Genomic DNA, 22,709 nt, shown 5'->3' with positions numbered 1-22,709 from the left:
GAGTTGAAGATGCCAGAAAACACTGGGGCCAGCTCATTTGCACAGTGTCTGAGGGTGGCAGGAGACACACCGTCTGGGCCGGGAGCTTTCCGAGCATTCAGACTCCTAAACTGCTTCCTCACATCTGCTTCATGGATATGAAGAGTTGTGGTCGGAGGAGGTGGTGTGAAATCCTCTTTTGTGTGGGGTGAGGGGGCGGGTGTTGCAGGTGAACAGTTTGAAGGTGGTGATGGCTCTATGGAGGGGGGAGAGGTGGGGGAATGAGTGTCCAAAGTGTCTCTATTGTTGGGGCCGTTGGAGGTGTGAAGGCTGCCTGATGGCTCGTCAAAACGACAGTAGAAGTCGTTCAGGGTGTTGGCTAAGAGCAAGTCATCAGTGGAGTGGGGGGTTTTAGGCTTGTAGTTTGTAATATTCCTAAAACCTTTCCACACAGAGGCCGAGTCATTCTCTGAGATCTGCTGCTGCATCTTCTCAGAGTGCTGATGTTTGGCAATGTCCACTTCCTTAGTGAACCTGTACTTGGCCTCTCTGTAGCAGTCCCTGTCTCCGCTTCTGAACGCCTTACTCTTTTCCAGCCACAGCTTTTTGAGTTTAGGGGTACAACTCCACAACTTTATTAGTGCAAAAAAAACCCATCAATGTATTTTCACTTAAACAAGCAGCTGTTTTTTATGTGCATTAAAGTTATATAAAAATGTAACAGTGCAAATTCCTTGCTGACAGTTTAACAAAAAGGCATTTCCAGTGGAAACTGGCCGACATATCCTCAGCATAACCATGTATAACAGCGGTCCCCAACCCTGGGCCTCGGACCGGTACCGGGCCGTGAGTCGTTTGGTACCAGGCCGCGAGAGTTGAGGCTCAGGTGTGAAATGTATAGTTTTCAGGGTTTTTATCGGTTTTCAGCGTTATGTTGTTATCGTTTTTATTGTTAACTTGGTTTTCCTGGGTCTTTTCACGTGTGTTATGAATAAATCTTATTTTTTTCGGTACCGGTACTAGTTTTATTTTGTTGTATTTATCCGCGACACCTTAAAGGCCGGTCCGTGAAAATATTGTCGGGCATAAACCGGTCCGTGGCGCAAAAAAGGTTGGAGACCGCTGATGTATAACATCCACAAAAGTTAAGGAGGTTATACACACACAATACGGTAACATTATGTTGAAGCACAGTACGTATCACTCCGGGAGGCTCCTGCCTACGATAGCCGTAATGTAGCATCCCTGGCTGAATGATGGTCTCTTATACTGATGCTTCACAGAGGTTTTATTGGAAATGTTTTTATTGAAACATTCAGTGAAGACACCGTAAGAGCTAGGAGCAAAACAAAACCAGCAATATTAATACCATAAGATCAAAGGAAACAAATTTCTCCTGCTCACATATAGCATATACATCAAATTTACATCACTCAATTCATTATATCACCTCACTAACTTACAACTACACATAAAGGTCAAGGTCAAGGTTAACAACATAAACTCTATTAAACGACATTTTGATTGCATGTAACTTATTCCGTTAAAGGAAACATTAACAAACCTTGTGCCACTGTCAGCCAGGTACTAATTGGCAAAGTAAACGTACATATTTTTCACTTTAAGGCACACTATTTTACCATATCCTAAAAGAAACGTTACTAACAGCCCTTTAACGGTTTTGTGCCAGTTTCCTGTTTCAAAATAAAAGCATGGATTTCAAAATAAAACCGAAGTGCCTTTCAAACAAACGTAAAAATATTTACAAATTTAAAGGTCATTTACACGTAATGCTCCGACAATCCATCAAGCGGTGCGGGTTCGTAGCATAGCAAAGTCGTACTGAAACATTTTACAGATTTTCGAGCGCCGTGTACGTAAAATTGTTTTCAGGTCAGTAAACACAACCAGAATTCATACATAAGGCACACGGGATTATAAGGGGCACTGTCGATTTTCAGAAAATAAAAGGATTGATTTTAAGTGCGCCGTATTTTCCAAACAACATGGTAATAACGACGGCCCGCTAGCATGCTCTACCAAAAATAGTGCTTTGTTGTGTGTCTGACGGACGAAAGCTAAACCAGTTTCACACCACTGAAGTTGCAGCATTTTTACAAACCAGTTCTGGTTCATCCGTTTCATTTAATGATCCACTTTCGCTCTTCTCATTCGCTGCCATGCTTTTTCCGCCATGTGCGTATGAAAACAAAGCCACTGCGCATGCGCGTTTTAACCACATTCTATCGTGATGTTTCATTTCCTTATCGTTGCCCAACATTATACTGGTATCACCGTGAACGGTATGATATGGCGGTGGTGGTGGGACTGGGGGGCTGAAGGTGTGGAAAGTGTGGGGTGGGGGAGTAAGAGGTCTGTCCCTGTTTGTGGAAACCACAGGAGGAGCTGTTCAGGCTGTTGCTGGGTGTGAATTGTTGATGGAGTCTTTAAACTTGTAGTTGCTGTTTTCCAGACTGAAGCAGAGTCGTTAGCTGAAAACTGGTTTTAGAGGTTCATTCAGGACACCTTCTCAGGCTCTTACAGCCTTACCTGTATCATAACAAAGTGTATAAACCCCAATCCACCTTTAACATGGTCCTTCTCCCAAACCTTCAAATAGGACTTTCTGGCCCTGTCATAGTAAAGGGCTGCTTAGAATATTAGAGCCAATGTCACAAAGTTCCTCCTGAAGTATAAGTGAGTGAGAGAGTTTCCTCACTTTGCAGCACAACACGTCTCACAAGATTTCTACAAGCAATCAGAGTGAAATTTGTACTTTGTGTTGTCAGATGAACATATGAGACACTTTGACTCTTCAGTGCAGTGTGGAGCCTAACAAAGATCTGTTTTGTGTCCCAGCTGATCAGCAGGAGGAGAAGAGTCTGACGGAGCAGCAGTGGAACATTTTCAGCCATCTGGACTCAGCTGAGTCACTACAGAGGAAACAATGAGCTCAACACAGGAGGTGAGGAAAATATCACAGTTTCATCTGTTCTGACCGGCTGGGATGAAACAGGGAAGACAGGATAAAAGACATGCTGTGGAAGTACATTATTATTATTATTATTATTATTATTATTATTATTATCATTATTGATAGCTGAGCTCTGTAGAGTGAGCAATTATAATGGAGCTCTTCATTATAATTTGTAGATTCAAGCTGTTCTTCATATTTTTGGCCAGCAGATGTCACCAAAGAGGACTGTGTTGAAATGCTTTGAGGAACAGTGATGGGAATAACGGCATTACAAGTAACAATCGCATGAGTGCTTAGTGTTTGACTGAGGAAGAATAAAGTAGTCGTGGTAAGCCAATCACATGACCACTTAAAGACAAAGCAACAAGGTGATATATACCAGTTTTTAAATTGTGTTGATAGGCCACGTAAAACCAGAGTCATTATAAACAATATATACGCGCCGTTTTTTCCTGAATAGTTTCGTCACGTTTACTGTCTAAGGACAGCGCAGCGAGCACTCTCTGCTTATGAGCAAAAAAACAAACAAAAAAAAGGGAAGTTTTAAGAGTGACAGAGAGAGAGAGAGAGAGAGAGAGAGAGAGAGAGAGAGGCAGCAGAAAAAGAGAGAGAGCGAGTTTTGAGTCGTGAGAGATTTGTGACGTTTAGCGTGTTTGGAGTGTGTAGTTAATGTGTTGCCTTGTGTAGTTAGTGTGTAGTGTTGTGGATAGTTTTGTGTTGTGTGTCAGAACAATGAGGCGACTGCTGTCTCCAGGTAGAAACAGGAGTGATACACCTGCTGCTGTCAGACCTGCAGGCATCAGGCTGTGATGTTTCCTTTATAGTGGACAGAAATTATTTTTGGAGTGGCACAAATAATTTGTGTGGCATGATTGTTCTGTAAATAGTTTGAAATGGTTATTTTTAAAAAAGGGTAAAAAGTAAATGGGTGCGAATAACTTGTTGTTTGCAAAAATTTTGCCTCAGACAGTCGGAAATATTATAATTCAGATCATGCATCAGTACATTTCCATTTTTTATATCTATAAAAACAAAGCTGACAGTTGTGAGACTTTATCAAAGGTGTAAGCATCACAACAGATGCCTTTGTGTCAAAGTAACTGACGATAAAACACAGAGAAACCTGAAGGTGATTTTCCTCGCCTGGGATTTTATAAAAATATTCTGCAGTACATCAAAAACGAAAGAAAACCATATGAACTTTACCTGATGCTGCTGAAGTGAAGCAGAGCAAAGTTACAGAGTTTTTATTAGAGACACAGCTAAGTGTTTTGCAGTTTTGGCAGCGTGGGGAAAGGAGTCACAGCTCACAATTGTTAGGTTTTCGCTAGCAGCCCTTGCTGACTCAGAGACTTATTCCGTGAACAAAGGGAGACAAACGGAGATCGATCGGTTTTAACTTTTGCAAGGGAAGCACAGTCGGAATCTCACAGCTGCAAACTCTCTATTATAATGGAATAAATTAGAAAATTATACATATTTATTATAGGAAAGAGGAAATATAAAAAAGTATAGAGCTGCTAAACATTTATTACTATTCTGAGTGTGTTAGTATGCTGGCATTAATATTTGTGTACAAGCAGGAGAGATGGACATGGTTTTAAGCTACGTTCACACTGCAGGCGAAAGCGCATCATATCTGACTTTTTTTGGCCCTATGCGACCCATATCCGATCATGCTATGACAGTGTGAATGACACAAATCCTATATTTTTAAGTCCAATCTGGGTCACTTTCGTATGTGGTACTGAATCCGATACATATCTGATGTTGTAGAAAGCGACTGCTGTTTGAACGGTCATGTCGCATTAAATCCATCTTTTACGTCACTGACACAAGACAGACGCCGATTCTCAACGCCAGAGAAGCGCCCGAGAAGACATCGCGAACGCTTCCTGGCCATTCAGTGTAGATGTTAATGAAACTGCTGGGAAGACAACGTGAACATTTTGTTTGTACTGTGTAATCTGCAGCTTCTGACAGAAATCTGCAACTATCCTTTGCTGTTTTAGAGAGGGGCTTCAATAAGGATAATTAATAGGCCATATGTAAATAACAAAATAACTTTATGACTTAAAGCAAAATTGGGAAACGTAAAGTCCAAAACAAGTCTTTACATTAAGGGCCATCAGTCAAACAATACTGGTCTGGGTCTAAACGGAGCGTGTTGTGTGTGACGTCTTCTTTTGCGCATGTCGGCCCATTTGAGGGCCGTGTACCATTCACACTAGAGCACGTTTGCTGTCACATTTTATTTGTAGTGTAAACAACCAGACAAAAAAAATTTGATTTGATCAAAACATCGGAATTGAGCATTAAGACTTGCAGTGTGAACATAGCCTTAGAGTTTTTGAACAGTCATTTTTAACATGAGTTTGGATGTAATGTGTTAGAACTACCAGCAGGTGGGGATAAGAGACCTTTAAGGTGTTTGGTGCCACACTCCACCTTCAGGTTTAAAACTAGTGTTAATGGAGGGAGTTTGAAGGTTGAGTTTGTTCCACGACTGCATTTCACTCACTGCCTCTGTTTGTATCTCTGTCACTGCAGGACCAACATGGAGCGAGAAGTCAGCGCTCTCAGGAGGCCGACAAACCTCACAGAAGAAAGAGAGAGAAAAAACACACCTGTGACGAGTGTGGGATGGGTTTTACTTTTAAGGCATTCCTAAAACGTCATCAGGTCATCCACACTGGAGAGAGACCGTTCAGCTGTGAGTTGTGTGGAAAGTCTTTTTCCTCCGTGGGTTCCCTAAAAACACACCAACTCATCCACAGTGGAGTTAAAGCGTACAGCTGTGATCAGTGTGGCAGAGCTTTTAATCGCAGTAACGGCTTACAGAGGCATCTAGTTACCCACTCTGGAATTAAGGCATACAGCTGTGACATCTGTGGAAAAACTTTCAGCCAGAGTGGAAGCCGAAATGCACATCTACGCATTCACACCAGAGAAGATGTGTACTGCTGTGGTCAGTGTGGCAAACACTTTGCTAAAGACATACACTTACAACGCCACATGTTTACCCACACTGAGGAGAGACCTTGTAAATGTGACCTGTGTGAAAAGACTTTTAAAACTCCACATTACCTGAAACTACACCAACAGATCCACAACAGAAAGAAACTCTACAAGTGCAGTTACTGTGAGGTATGTATTTATATTTCTATCTTGTCATTTTAGCCTGACTGTTTGGAGCAACTCTGCTCATTAAACTGTGTTAGCATGTTAGCAATTCTACTGCAGGGAAAAGCAGCTCTGAGTGATTATTCAGATTTTCATTTCAATTATGATTTTTGTTTACACTATTGTGAAAAACGAAATGTGCTGAACACTGATATGATTCTGTTATTTAATGTTCAGGCAGTGATATTATTTCTGCATAAATGGTTTATAAAGTTGTATTGTTACGTAATGGTATTGTAGTATTTTAGCATTAGTGTCATTGCTTCCTCATAACTTTAGTACTTTCAGACATTAGTGTTAAAATACTAATTTAATGTTATAATTGCAGTGTCATGGGGGTAGTAGTGTTTTTCTTGTCTTGGTCAGCTGAGTGTTTTAACTGCACAGTTACAGTGTTATTAATGCAGTATTAAATTAGTATTGTTGGAGTGTTACATTAGTAATTTAGTACTGTGTTGGTACCCTTCAAATATTTTTATGGTAGTAAGTCAGATGTTATTGTAACATGAAATAAGTATTACTGTAGTATTATGGTGGTAGTATTGTAGTTATTGCAGCCCAGTAAACTGAGTGTGTTAACTGAAACAGTAAAATGTAATTGGACGTCTGCAGAGATGCTTTATTTCAGGCAACGTTCAGGATGAAAATGTTGAAGGACTGACTTACACTGTGTTTGTGTCTTTGTTCAGAAGCAGAGCGACACAGATGGATCCAGTTCTCAACCCTGTCATTACTGTGGTGGTGGGAAAGACTTTCGTTGTGACCTTTGTGGAAAAACTTTCAATTGGCAAGTCTCCCTAAAAAAACATCAACGTAAACACACTGGAGACAAACTGAAAAACTGCAAAGAATGTGGGAGAAGCTTCACCACATCAGGTGACTTAAAAAACCATGAACTGATTCACAGTGGGGTTAAAAAGCACCTCTGTGATCAGTGTGGGTCATCCTTCACTACTTCAAGTCAGCTTAAAACACACAAACGAGTCCACACAGGAGAGAAACCATACAAGTGCAGACACTGTGACAAAAGCTTCTCACGATCAGGTCATCGTAACAAGCATGAATGTACACACATGGAAGGAAACTACAGCTGTGACCAGTGTGACAAAAGCTTCAGTAATCTCAGTTCATACTCCGAACACAAACGATCCCACGTTACTAATAAACTGTTTCACTGTTACCAATGTGCCCAAACATTCACCTCATTATCTGCTCTGTGCAAACATCAGCGTGATCACTCAGGGCTGAAATCACTCCCATCACTGTGAATCTGAAGAGACAGAAAGATCCTCTTCTGGTTTCAGTGTCAGACTTTAAACTCTTGAGATCAGGCTCCACAGAGTTCAGGTGAAATCTCCTGTAAAAATCTGATGAGGCAACTGTGAATGAAAATGTTCCAGTAGTTACATTTTAACCCCCAGGGGTCGACGGACGTGTCGGCGTGTCAAAATCACATGCCCAGTTTAAGATGCAACAACAAAGGTGCAGCGACCCAGAGTCTCTACTTCAACTTAGGTTGAAAGTGTGGACTCAAACTTTATACCAGTTTTTAAAATGATAGGCCACGTAAAAACAGAGTGATGATTTAAAAAAAAAAAATGCAAACGTTTGGGTTTTTCCTGAATAAAACAGTGTTATTTACAGCGGGAAGAAATGGTATGAACTTTTAGTTTTTGGTTTTTTTGGTAACATGTATATACTGGACTGGACATACTCACAGATATACTACGCAATCATATTTACTCGTATACAACACACACACACACACACACACACACTCTGAAGTGTTTATATAATGGAATCACTGTGAAAAGCATCTAACCTACATGTTTAAAACCACAAGACCAACATATTTAGGTCAAATATTATCTACAATTATATTAATGGTGTTTGCACGACTTGTTGTATGAACACATGTTGATCAATAACATGAGATAATTGGGATCAATGAGTAACCTTTGATTGTGCTATGGCCAACAATGATAAGTGCAAACATGGAACTAATTCAACTTTCTCTTTCTCTCTGCTCATCTTTATTGCCTCATGTTGTGTCCAGTGTTTCCAAAGCCTATTTGGTAAAGAAACCTGGCCTGCGGGGGATGCATCTGGGATTGTTTTTCTTGCCTCAGCTGCCAGAAAGCGAGAAAACCATTTTCTTATCATAGATAGTAGTCTACTTCTGGCACACACACTTAAAAAATGGTCAAAATGATTAACTGTCAAATGCCGTTTTGCAGACTCACTTTGGCCATAAAACTGACAAAGGGACAGAATTAAAAAATAATGGATTCTCGGACTGGCACTCAGAAAGTTATGAAATAGTGCCATAAAGTTAGTGGAAAAAAGACAGCTATGGAACATAAGTGTAAGATTAAAAGAAGCAAAGTACAAGCAACTGATGGAAAATATTGATGAGCATATCACATTGATAATTGGGTTTATAGGACATTTTTGAATTTGAAACTTTACTTATGAGGTAAAAACTTCATATCGACCTTGAGAGAACAAAGGATGAAAGGGTACCCAACGGCAGGAGGAGGTTGATATTCCCCGGGTTGCTATTTTTTGTGTCGGTCGTGTTGTGGTTCTCTGCTGTTTGTGCTTAAATGCATTTCACCACAGGGTTTGCTTTGCTTGCTGCCATGTAAATGTCTCGCTATACTCTGTATGTATTTTCTTGCTGTTCATATGATTCTGTGTATTAAACTCAGTTCCAAGAATTCTAAACCTTTGTTCAAAGGTTCTTTTTGAGTGCCCTGATTTTATCTGGATGCAAAGTGTACAGAAAGTTTTACATAATCCAAAGTGATATTTTTTTTCTATGGGCCCTCAAATTCCTCATGGCACTCATGGTAGAGTTAACCTTAAAGGTGTGTTCGAGAGCATATAATGCTTATGTAATCAGTACAGAACATGTGCTGCTTTTCTTATTATTGCAGGGTTGGCAACCAAAGTAAAACTTTCTGGTACAACGCTGCCCCCTGGTGGGTAAGGTTTTAATTACAAAATAGTTTTAGTTACTAAATGTTGAAGTAGAAAGGATAGACACAGTATCCTGTCATGTCAGTGCTATTATAAGACATTGTGGGTTTACTTGCATTAAACATTTAAACAAGTATCTCTGTGCTTCTAAGGCACTTGATGCATTTCAGCTCCACAGAAACACGAACCGCAGCACAACATGCATCTTTGCCAGCAGCCATTTGATCGCAGGAAGCTTCAGCTGTGACTAACCTCTAAAGCAGTCTTTCTAAATCATCTGTGATGCAGTTTTCTTTTTAATACTGCTTTTAGGTTCAGTCAGGAAAGATATCTGGTGTGAAAATAATTCTGAATCAGGCGTGTGAATAAAGGAACAATAGTTGTTTTTGTATTTAATACTGTAAGTGTTTTATCTTTATTTTAGATTTTTTCTTTCATGAAGTAGTGTCAGGTCACAGGATGGAATAGATGGGTGTAACTTTATGTTTTAATCATTCTTGCATGGGTTGCTGTGTTTTATCATTTTTCATCATCTTTTAATAATGTACAGTGTTTTGTTCTTATGGTTTTATTGGATGCTTTTACTGTACTTTTTGTTGAATTGTCCCAGAGAGACTCCTCTCCCTCCTCCTCATCCCTAATTGGACACATGCCCTGACAGATCACAGGGTACTGCAATTAATCAGGGCTCCCTTTTTGGCCGTGAAAGGCCAATGAGGGCCTGGCAGGACAGAGACGGGGCAAAAAAAAAAAGAAAGGAAGGAAATGTGAGTATTCTTTCTACTCTCCTCCTCATAACGTTTATACTGGAATTGACTACTTTCTTATATCGGAAGCCTTAGCGAATAATTCTGTAAATTCAAGTATTGGTAATATAGTAATCTCAGAACATGTGCCAATTTTTCCTATTTCTTTGAAATATTTTGGAGACACCTCGAAGCTGCAGGTGGCATTTAAATGTGGCCTTAATTAAAGACCCGGAGGCAGAGTTAACGGTAGTACATTCTCATACAAAAGACGGAGTTGAATAAAATTGATAATGTTAAATATAAGTTGAATGGCCTGTATAACAAAAAGACAAAATATTCTTTATTTCGTATAAATAAAGCATATTGGGAAATGGGAGAAAAGCCGAGCCATTTATTAGCATATGGTCTTAAAAAGGCAGTATGAACCACATCCCAGGTACATGACAATCGAAACGGATTATTTCAACTTCTACCAGACAGATAAATGATGGATTCAGGGCCTTTTACAACAATCTTTACTCTACACAAGGTAGTTTAGATGAACAGGAATTTGAAGCATTCTTTACTGATCTAAATCTGCCACTGCTTTCTATTACTGATCAGCAGATTACAGAGGCTCCAATTACAGTAGGAGATTACCCACGCAATTAACAGCATGTCACTTAATAAGGCTCCAGGATTAGACGGGTTACCGTTGGATTTCTATAGAGCATTGGAGGATATGTTGAGTCCCCATGCTGTTCGATGTTTATAATGAGGCGTTTAAAGTGGGTTCATTACCTCAGTTAATGCACTCTGGACTTGTAACCTTTATCCCTAAAACTGTGAAAGATCCTCTAGACCCAAGCGGTTACCGTCCCATACCTTTGCATACAAAGATACATGCAGCGCAATCTGGTTTTGTTCTGAACTGGTATGGTTCAGATAATATTAGGCGGCTGGTCAATTTACCAAATTACGTAGCTTTATCGCTGGATGCTTCTAAAGCCTTTGATTGTGTCGAGTGGGAAGATCTGTTTAAGACATAAGAAAAATTTGGTTTTAGTGACAATTTTATTAGGTGGATAAAAACATTATATGATTCGCCTTCAGCACACGTATTGACAAACGGATTTATATCTAATCTCTTCTGTCCCCTTTGCCCCAGGCTGTTTGTAATTGCTATAGAGCCTTTTGCACAAAAACGAAGAAATAACGTAAACATATTTGGGATTTCGATGGGTAAAATCAACATAAATATCTACAAAATGCAGATGATATGTTGTTACTTATGACGCAGCCTGGGAAGTCTATTCCATCCCTATTACAATGTATAGAAAGTTTTACATCGCTTTCAGGGTATCATGTTAATTGGGATATATGCAATGCCTATGTCAGGACACTGCCCTCATAGTATATTTAAACAATTTCGATGGTCCGTGAATGGTCTGAGGTATTTGGGGAAACAAATTACTTCAGAATATACTAATATGCAGGGGCGGTCGTAGTCTGTTTGTTGCCCTGGGCGAGTATATTAGTGCTATTTCTTAAATTTGTCAAATCTGTAACATAATGTATTGTTTGGAGTTTAGTCTGTTACTGTTACTTTTTTTTTTTTTTTTATTTCTTCTTGGAGCAACTGTAACCCACATAATTTACTTAGGGATTAATAAAGTATTCTGACTCTGATTGTTTCAGGATGACCTGCCATTATCCAATGACACATTTGCTTACCTGTATCTTTTGCTCGTTACTCCTCCTCTTCTTTTCTCTTTTTCTAAACTGAGCACCTGATGGCTTTGAACTTTTCTTGTCCATCTTCCATTAGCATTTAATTTTGCACTCCAGTATGAACACCCATCCCTCAACCCGAGAATCACCACAACATAACCTAATAGACCTACACCTTAGTTCATAGTTTTTTTTTCTGGGATTTTGTACAACCCACGATTCAAATCATGAATACATGATGGGCTTGGATTGACAACATTATGAATGAAATGTGCTCTATTTGGAAGCAGCAGGTCTCCCTCCCCTTTTGACGGGTTGTGTGTGAGACTTTAAATCATCAAAATATAAATTTTAAATTGTTATTGATCCTTTTACCCCTTGTCCTAAAGTGTATATTTATTTTCTTACTCTTCTTATATTTATTGTTTGTTTACTTGCACTGCTGTAACTGGAGCCTCGTCGTCTCGTCTATATATTTCAATGATACGGTTATCACCCAGTTAGCTCATAGCATTTCTCAACAGTTCTGCCTCCTTTTCGACTATCGGGACATTTAAACAAAATAAATAATCCGTATACAAACAAATTCATGCTTTTCTCCTCAACAGAGAGCGTTCCCCGATTGAACAACAGCGCCGTAAAATAAGAAGAATGGCGCCTAATTACAGAGTTAATAATACAGACTTTGTAATATGTCACGTGAAGATTCATCAGCCAGATGAAGTGTTTCCTGACAACTGACAGTGATAGTGGACATCATCATCACTATTCCAACAATCTCCACACAGACAAGCATAAACACACTCGACTATCACTAAATCAAGTTTAACACACGTTTGTAATGACGCTAATTCAGTTAACAATAGGGTTTATTCGCTCGGTCAGCAGGTGGCAGTGTCCTCGTACACTGGGGAGTAAACTGCCAATAAACAAACAGAGGAAGAAGAAAACCCTTGCGCATGAGCGGTAGGGATCGGGGAGTCCTGATCCGTAACTATCTTTAAATTTTTCGTTTTTGTCTACATTGTATTGAAATGTTTCATTATTGGAAACATTTTAAGATATACTTGTTATTCTTAACAGATACTCTGACCCGTAACTATCGTAAAACGCTTTGACCGGAAGTAGACACCTTTCGCGCATGCGGGGTACCGATTCGGTTTCCGGTACGGATTGGGTAGTGACAGAGGTACACAGGAGAGCTGCTTTTTAATTCAAAGAGACTACAGTAGTACCACCGTTTGGATCGATATCTGCATCGATCTGCCCACCCTTGTCTCCTGGATCGTAGCTGAGATCAGCGTGAACCACGTGGGTCTCTGCTCCCTGATCTGTTTCCTGTGTTTGGAAAGAGTTCCAGCTTCATCGCGGAGTTTCTCTCGGTTTGTGGGCTCATCTAAAGGTAAGCACCGAGCTAACTTTACTGTGAGTTCAGTTCATGTTGAGTTTAGCTCCTGAATGAGGTCTTCTGCTGCTCTCCTCGGTGTCTGTTCACAGTTTATTGTGAACACGTTGAGAGAAGAGTGAGAGAGTGTTTGGAGAAAAACACCAACTAATCATTACCACTGCAAACAGTGTTCATATTTGAAGCACAGAGAATAAAATATATTGTGGTGGTTAATGTGCAGCTCCTGGTGATTTGGTAGAAAAAAAAAATTAATCATGTTTTTAATCATGTTGTGGATTGAATGTTGGTTTTTATTTTATCTACAGAAGTTTTTCCCACCTGTGATTGTTCAGATTGATTTGTTGGGTTGACTTGAATCATGTGAAGGTTTAAAGCTGCACTTCCCCCAAAAAGAATAAAATATAATCGTGAAGAATGTAAAAATGTCTTCCTGTGTCAAACGCAGCTGCAGACAAAGCAGGAAGGAAAGCACTGAAACCACTGATCAAAGCTCATTAATCAAAGACCGCTGATCAATGGCCATGAGTACCATTCAGAGAGTTGGGGAGTCGCTGCAATCACAGCATTTGATCAATGAGCTTTAATCATTGGTTGTCGGGGAATGGTGGAGGTGGTGGGACTGGGGGGCTGAAGGAGTTGAAAGTGTGGGGTGGGGGAGTAACAGGTCTGTCCCTGTTTGTGGAAACCACAGGAGGAGCTGTTCAGGCTGTTGCTGGGTGTGAATTGTTGATGGAGTCTTTAAACTTGTAGTTGCTGTTTTCCAGACTGAAGCAGAGTCGTTAGCTGAAAACTGGTTTTAGAGGTTCATTCAGGACACCTTCTCAGGCTCTTACAGCCTTACCTGTATCATAACAAAGTGTATAAACCCCAATCCACCTTTAACATGGTCCTTCTCCCAAACCTTCAAATAGGACTTTCTGGCCCTGTCATAGTAAAGGGCTGCTTAGAATATTAGAGCCAATGTCACAAAGTTCCTCCTGAAGTATAAGTGAGTGAGAGAGTTTCCTCACTTTGCAGCACAACACGTCTCACAAGATTTCTACAAGCAATCAGAGTGAAATTTGTACTTTGTGTTGTCAGATGAACATCAAATCAAATCAAATCACTTTTATTGTCACATCACATGTGCAGGTACATTGGTACAGCACATGTGAGTGAAATTCTTGTGTGCGAGCTTCACAAGCAACAGAGTTGTGCAAAATACAATAATGTAAACAAGCAAAATACAAGAATGGCTACATCTGAAACTAATAAATATATGTACAATATATAATAGTATATGTATTTCTGGATGTGTATACTAAATATTTTTCTACGTGTGTGTGTGTGTGTGTGTGTGTGTGTGTGTGTGTGTGTGTGTACACATATTTTACAAATTAAATAGAGTAAACAATAAATAAAATATATAAAATAAAATATACAGAGTGAAACATGTGCAAAACAGTGGCGTTACTGTACAGTATGGAGTGCATAATGTTGAAGTTCCAGTAGTGAAGCTGAGGTGTCTATGAAGTGTTCAGCAGTCTGATGGCCTGATGGAAAAAGCTGTCTCTCAGTCTGCTGGTACGGGACCGGATGCTGCAGAACCTCCTTCCTGATGGAAGCAGTCTGAACAGTTTGAGACATATGAGACACTTTGACTCTTCAGTGCAGTGTGGAGCCTAACAAAGATCTGTTTTGTGTCCCAGCTGATCAGCAGGAGGAGAAGAGTCTGACGGAGCAGCAGAGGAACATTTTCAGCCATCTGGACTCAGCTGAGTCACTACAGAGGAAACAATGAGCTCAACACAGGAGGTGAGGAAAATATCACAGTTTCACCAAATAATCAGTCACGTCTAAAACTCTCATCCTCCCAACCTGTTATATGACTGTGTTGTATATTATTATATATACAATCACTTCACTAAATAATCTGCCTCAGATTGTTTTGCAGCATCTTTCAGTTTATGAAAAAAACATAATGTCACATGTACAGACCCAATATCTGATTTCAACACATGAGGACTTGCATGTAAGCTTTAATCTCCAGTTGATCAAATCCCACTGAGCAGTCCTTCCCTTTAAATCTAACCTCTCTTCTTCCTCTCCTGTCCTGTGTGTCTTATCTTTCTCCATCTCTGAGTGACGTTAGGTCTCTTTCTTTTCTCTCTCTGTGATGTACAGCAGCCGAACCTACAACAGCAGCTAGCAACACACTGAGAAAAATTGCACGTTGGTTGAGTGCTGGGTAATTGCATATGGGTGGAAATGGATGTTTGTATATGTGTGTGCCTGTATGTCTGTGTCTATATGTCAGGTTGGGTATCAGGCGCCACCTCTCTGGGGACATCTCAGGCCCTCCAAGGTATGGAGGGCTATCTCCCCCCACCACCACTTCCCCTGCCAGTGGCGGACTCCCTCAGACATCGGTGCGTTGGTGGTTCTTTGTGTCTGGGGATGGGCGTCCGGGTACACACCGGCTCACTCCTTGGCAGACGCTTATCGGGGCCTGGAGCCTGGGGCTCGCTCGGGCCACTTCGGAGGTGGGGTGCCCCCGGCCTCTCGGCCTGGGGCTCGGTCACTCAGGCACGGCTGGCTGCCGGCGGAGCTCACGGGCGCGTCACTGCAACTCCCCCTGGCTTCTGCTCCGCGGCTGCTGAGTGAGCCCTCATCTGGGACTCTCCTCAGCTCTTTCTGGGACAGTGGCGCAGCTGCCCCTCTGTTGGTCTTCCTTGGTCTATTGTGTTCTGGGGGCCTCTGGATGTCTGGAGTTTTGATCTCCTCCATACCTGCTTCATGCCCTGGTGGATGGGGCTGTGGCCCCCCCACACCCTCTAGCAGATTATTACATGAAGGAACCTTTTAAAAAAACAAGCGCGTCCATGCTCACAGGTGTACACACGGGTGATCACACCCACAAACTACACCCTTTTTGGCTCCTACCTCAAAGCACACTGTGTTCTGTTGATCTTATGTGCTGCACAATAATGTTTAACATTTAGTATTTACTGTCATATTCCCATATATCATTGTGATGTTGTTTATTCTATTACTCTTGTTCTCTTCTGCTTGCTTTCTTTTTTCTTTCTCAGCAGGTGATCCAGGTGATCGATATATGCATTTTTTTCTCTGCCCGTTCTGTTGGTTTTTGTCTTTTGCCCTTCTCCCCCGTCCCTCTTCTCAGCTGTTTCTCTTTCCCTCTTTCTTTCTCCCCTTCTTTCCCCCAGTCAAGTCTGTCCCGTATTCAGCAAGTGAAAATAAAATAAACAATAAAAGGTGAATCAAATGGACCATTACGGCAAGGCTGGGATGGTCAGTTTGGTAAAGTAAATCCGTTGGGCATCTTTCTTTGCCTTTAGACAATAATTCTGATGGCAAAAGAGCCAAACGGGACAGGCCAAAAAAATAAAATAAAATCATTAATTAACCATCTCCACCCATGTCTTTGGACTATGGGAAGGAGGAGTAGTACCCGGAGAGAACATACACAGACACAGAGAGAGTGGTGATAATTACTGCACCACCCAGAGCCTGTGGTTTTTTCCACAGGTTATAAAATGCAGTTTCCCTCCTCATTGCTACCAAGTGTGTGTTCACACACACACATTAAGATTTTATTAAAATTGAAATAGCAACTTTTTAAACCAATAGTGTTTTGTTTTTTAACACCATTAGTTCTGTGTTGTGTACATCACCTCATCTGTCCTTCCCTTTTTGTAGCCCTCTAACATTGTGACAGATTGAATAACAACATGCTTGCTTGACCATTCACTGCTCAGAGGAGTATATTGCTCTTTGAAGCCGCTTCTATTATGCTTCATTTTCCATATTCATCAGCCTCTGTGTAACCAGCACTCACGATCTTGTGCAGCTTGGTTTTGTCTTTTGTGTTTTGAATGGCAGATGACAAACAACTAAAGATATATGTGTCCAGAGGGAGCCCTAAAAAAAAAAGCTGCTGCTTAGCTGCTCGTGATTTGTAGGTGGACGCCATATTAGTTGCAGCGGTGACCTGTAAGAGAAAAACAGACTTTTTTTGTTGTTGTTATTTGGGTTGCTTTCGTGTGATTCCCGTTTAAGAATTGTTTAATGACTTTATTTGATTCTCTCTTCATCTGACCTATCTGCTGCTATTCTGGGCATGTTCTTCATCTTTCTCTCCTTTGTGAGTGGGTGACCTTTATGTTGTCCTCGGTCCTCTTCAGTCTCTCTCAGATCTTTTTTTGTCTCATTTCCACTTTAATCATATCTCCCTCCCACTGTCAGTCTGTCTTGTCTGTTTCTCTTGTGAATGGAGAGACAGAGATTGAGTCTTAGAATGGGAGTCAGCAGCCTACACAGTTATGTTACAAAACACTGCAGCATTCACGGCGCTGACCTGTTTTTATCCTTATTTCAGTAGCTGCCTACATAGAATGGCTTGATTCACAAACAGTTTGTCGATGACTGTTCTAAATGAATGATTTACCAATGTAGAGTTTCTAACGCAACTCATTTGAGATTGTTGTAATAAATACAACCACTGATCCATTGGGCTGTGACCCCTTTGAGCTGCGCTGATGTCTTCTGGGGGCTCTTTTTCATTTTTTAGCTTTTTTACTTTATCTTCTGTCTGGTTTAGTTTTCTTCCTTTCCAAGAATGTCACAGCAACTGCCATCCGTCCTTTAGTGGAATTTGCGTCTAATTACTTGAACATTTTCTGTATTCTAATAAGAGAAAAAAGAAGGGAAAAAAAAGAAAAGAAGAAAAAAAAGAGAAAAATTGCACACAATGTTGAATAAATTAGAAAAAACATAAAAATATATGATAGGAAATGGGAAGTATAAAAGTATTCACTTGGTAAACGTGTATTACTATTCTGTGTGTGTTAGTATGGAGGCATTAATATTTGTGTACAAGCAGCAGGGATGGGCATGATTTTAGTGTTTAAACAGTCATTAATTATTTTAACAGCAGGTTGGATGTAATGTGTTAGAACTACCAGCAGGTGGGGATAAGAGACCTTTAAGGTGTTTGGTGCCACACTCCACCTTCAGGTCTAAAACTAGTGTTAATGTTACGGAGCCCCGCGAGGGACATGGGAGAAAAATATTGAGATGAACAAACGTTTTCCAAGATCTTGCAAAATAGACTGCATCCTTCACAGGTTGCATTTGAAGGCTTTTGCAAAATCTCGCAAAAGTTCATCTTTATTTTTTTTCCTCTCATGTCCCTTGCAGGGCTCCATACTATGTTGGGAATTTCAAGGTTGAGTTTGTTCCACGACTGCATTTCACTCACTGCCTCTGTATCTCTGTCACTGCAGGACCAACATGGAGTGAGAAGTCAGCGCTCTCAGGAGGCCGACAAACCTCAACCAAGAAAGGGAGAGAAAACATACAGCTGTGACGAGTGTGGGAAGGATTTTACTGAGAAGGGTAATCTAAAACATCATCAGGTCATCCACACTGGAGAGAGACCGTTCAGCTGTGACTTGTGTGGAAAGTCTTTTTCCAGGAAGCGTTCCCTAAAAAGACACCAACTCATCCACAGTGGAGTTAAAGCGTACAACTGTGATCAGTGTGGCAGAGCTTTTACTCACAGTAGCAGCTTACAGAGGCATCTAGTTACCCACTCTGGAATTAAGGCATACAGCTGTGACATCTGTGGAAAAACTTTCAGCCATATAGGGAATCGAAATAGACACCTAAGCATTCACACCAGACAAGATGTGTACTGCTGTGATCAGTGTGGCAAACAGTTTACAACACATGCGAAGTTACAACAACACATGTTTACCCATACTGAGGAGAGACCTTATAAATGTGACCTGTGTGAGAAGATTTTTAAATCTCCACTTAACCTGAGCCTACACCAACAGATCCACACCAGAAAGAGACTCAACAAGTGCAGTTACTGTGAGGTATGTATTTGTATTGTTATCTTGTCATTTTAGCCTGACTGTTTGGAACAACTCTGCTCATTAAACTGTGTTAGCATGTTAGCAATTCTACTGCATGGAAAAGCAGCTCTGAGTGATTATTCAGATTTTCATGTCAGTTATGATTTTAATATTACTGTAGTATTATGGTGGTAATATTGCTATAAAGACACATCTCCTGGATGCACTGGTACTCATCTTCAGTGATGTATCCTAAGGTCATCAGGTGTTTCGGGTCATACACCCTCGCCCAGGCGACCCAGCCGGGGGTGATCAGGCCCCGACTTGCGTACCAGTAGCTACCCACGGATCAGCCCTCTTGATCCACAGCCACCTTGTGGCTTTCTCTGCCGCTTCACTCACAGCCTGGATGGCCCTCTTCTTGGCTGCCCCAGCCACGCCCAGCCGGCCTATATGTGCAATAACACTAAGTGCAATAATCCTTTCTGGCATCGTTGTATTTTTACTCAGTTGTATATAGCATTCGTATTCTATTTTTATCTTATTGTATATTTTTATTCTATTTTATTCTACTGTATATAGTATATTATTTTATTCTATTCTGTACAGCTGTGTACTGTATTTATTCTTATTGTATTCTAATTTTTGCCTCATAACTTTTGCACTGTCCACTTCCTGCTGTGACAAAACAAATTTCCCACGTGTGGGACTAATAAAGGTCATCTCATCTCATCTCATCTCATCTCATCTCATCTCATCTCATCTCATCTCATCTCATCTCATCTCATCTCATCTCAAAGCCCCTACAACCCACTTCTATGGGCTCATAGAAAGTCTTCCAGCCCCTTCCCCTGCACTCCTGCACTAGTTCCTGGTACTTTCCTCGTTTCCTTTCATTGGCCTCCTCAATCCGCTCTTCCCAGGGCACTGTGAGTTCCAGCATGATCAGCTGTTTTGAGGCCTCAGAAATAATTATCATGTCTGGCCGGAGTGATGTTTTTGCAATGTTCTGAGGGAACTTTAGTTGTTTACCCAGGTCAGCCTGTAGCTGCCAATCAGAGGCTGTTGAGGAGGCCAGTTGTCAAATGTGGGCGCACCAGCCTTAATAAAAGAGATTGCCTTCCTCGGAGCATGATGATGCTTGCTGGTGCTGATTGCTGAGGCAATCTTTTCAGCAACTACTCTGAGCACCTGGTCGTGCCGCCAACGATACCGACCATCGGCCAGGGCCCTTGGGCAGCTGCTAAGGAGGTGTTCTAGGGTCCCTCTTCCAAAGCACAGGGGACAGGCAGATGTCTCGCTCTTTCCCCACAGATGGAGGTCTGCCTTCTCAGTTATTGCAGCCCAGTAAACTGAGTGTGTTAACTGAAACAGTAAAATTTAATTGGACGTCTGCAGAGATGCTCTTTATTTCAGGCGACGTTCGTGATAAAAATGTTGAAGGACTGACTTACACTGTCTTTGTGTCTTTGTTTAGAAGCAGAGCGACACAGATGGATCCAGTTCTCAACCCTGTCCTCACTGTGGTGGTGGGAAAGACTTTCGTTGTGACCTTTGTGGGAAAGCTTTCAGTCACCAATACACCTTAAAAGTACATCGACGTAGACACACTGGAGACAAACTGAAATACTGTAAAGAATGTGGGAAAAGTTTCACCACATCAAGTAGATTAAAACGCCATGAACTGATTCACAGTGGGGTTAAAAAGAACCTCTGTGATCAGTGTGGGTCATCCTTCATTACTGCAGGTCAGCTTAAAACACACAAACAAGTCCACACAGGAGAGAAACCATACAAGTGCAGACACTGTGACAAAAGCTTCTCACAATCAGGTAATCGTATTTTTCATGAATGGGCACACATGGAAGGAAACTACAGCTGTGACCAGTGTGACAAGAGCTTCAGGAATTTCAGTTCATACTCCGAACACAAACGATCCCACGTTACTAATAAACTGTTTCACTGTTACCAATGTGCCCAAACATTCACCTCATTGTCTGCTCTGTGCAAACATCAGCGTGATCACTCAGGGCTGAAATCACTCCCATCACTGGATCACAGTGAATCTAAAGAGAAGGAAAGATTCTCTTGAGGTTTGAGGGTTAAACTTAATGTCAATGCTGACATCACGATTACGTGATTAAAAATTTTACACAGTTAATCCGTTCTGGAGCGCAGAAATCAGAAATCCCTGAAATGTCTCTGTCAATGTATTTCGGACAGTTTGTCCAAAGTTCGTGCATTCTGCGCTCCAGATGGGTTAAAAATTGTAATTGTGTCAATTGTGTCAATCTTGATGACAGCGTTAACGTGTGTCAGGGCCCTCGGTGCGCCTGCTTGATGCTGTGCTGAAGTCTCACACACAACCTGTCGAAAGGGGAGGGGGCGGGCTGCTTGATTATGATTCATATCTTCACTCCAAGCCTATTATGTATTAATTATTTTTCCTGGGTTGTGTAAAATCCCACAAAAGTAAACGACACATCTGCTTACCTGGTATTGTCCTGAAACGATAACACTCAGTAGGAATTGAGAAAACTGCTGTTTACCTTTTTTAGCTTCTTGGCTATTATAGTAAACAGTAGACAGACAGTAGAGACTGATGTGACTTGTTGAATCTTTTGGACTGTGTTCAGCATAATATTAACGAGCAGCTAATTGGAAGAGCTGTATTGTTGATTTGTCTGATATTTCAATGTGTGATTAATTATAACGACTGTTTGTTATCCCTTTGCAAATTTGTTATGTTTGTGCTTAAAGGCTCTTCACCATGGGGTTCGCTTCACTTTGCTTTCTGCTAACTGTCTCGCTATATTCTGTGTGTAATTTCTTACTGTCCTTATAATTCTGTGTGTTAAACTCTGTTTCAAGAATATTACTCTTTTCCAGAGGATCTTTTCGAGTGCCTTGATTTTAACTGAATCTAAAAAAAGCCAGATCTCCACAGACATCCATGATGGCTTTGCGACCAAAGCAGACAGCGGTATAAACGCTCAGGCGGACGCACCTGAGCGGAGAGGTTCTGCTCCTGAACCTCTGCGCACAGCATCTGCAAATCGGGGCTGTACCAAGTCCCTTTCATCTTTACACAGGACTGTAAGCTGTCATCTGTGAGGCGTGAACGGTGTTTGTTTTTAATGTAGTTCACAGTTGAGAACAGCTGCTGACATAATGTTGATCCGAAGATCCATAATTGGCCTACCTGGGGTTGAGTCTTGATAAATTGCACACCGTTTCAACTGGTTTACCGGCCTCCTGTGAGTGTGACGCTTATTTTGAGCAATGAAAAAGCTGTTGAGAAATGCTAGGAGCTAACTGGGCGCTAACCGTATCATTCAAATATATCTATATATATCTATATCTATATATATCTATATATATATCTATATATATCTATATATATCTATAGATATAGATATAGATATATTTGAATGATACGGTTAGCGCCCAGTTAGCTCCTAGCATTTCTCAACAGCTTGATATAGATATCTATATAGATATATAGATATCTATATAGATATCTATATAGATATATAGATATCTATATAGATATATAGATATCTATATAGATATATAGATATCTATATAGATATTTATAGATCTATATATCTATATCTATCTAGATCTATATATCTCATCTTACCGTTCAGAGCTGAACGGTAAGAACAAGATCCGGGCCATCAACACGTACGCCCTGCCCGTGATCAGGTACCCTGCTGGGGTAATAGGCTGGCCAAAGGAGGAGATAGAAGCCACTGACATAAAGACAGGCCCCTGCACGGTATGTACCACCGGCAGATAGAGGAGGTGGCTGATATCCAGAAATCCTACCAGTGGCTGGACTGAAAGACAGCACAGAG

The 22,709-nt window shown here is 40.9% G+C and overlaps 1 protein-coding gene across 1 annotated transcript in view; it reads left to right on the top strand.

Moving 5' to 3' along the window:
- Positions 1 to 2,881: 2,881 nt before the first annotated feature.
- Positions 2,882 to 22,709, top strand: part of LOC147322406 (uncharacterized) — a 32,001-nt gene continuing 12,173 nt past the window's right edge. Inside the window, exons 1-3 of the mRNA XM_086306918.1 lie at positions 2,882 to 2,944; positions 5,507 to 6,103; positions 18,274 to 18,870. Coding sequence (XP_086163044.1) covers positions 2,927 to 2,944; positions 5,507 to 6,103; positions 18,274 to 18,870 — 1,212 coding nt within the window. The 5' untranslated portion in view covers positions 2,882 to 2,926. The remainder of the gene's footprint in view (positions 2,945 to 5,506; positions 6,104 to 18,273; positions 18,871 to 22,709) is intronic.

The sequence above is a fragment of the Aulonocara sp. 'chitande type north' Nkhata Bay genome, linkage group LG9 (genome assembly GCF_057382095.1).
Source record: "Aulonocara sp. 'chitande type north' Nkhata Bay isolate Kocher_YH1m ecotype deep benthic linkage group LG9, A_spYH_male_GT1.1, whole genome shotgun sequence".
NCBI lineage: Eukaryota > Metazoa > Chordata > Actinopteri > Cichliformes > Cichlidae > Aulonocara > Aulonocara sp. 'chitande type north' Nkhata Bay.
This window is presented reverse-complemented; position numbering and strand designations above follow the sequence as displayed.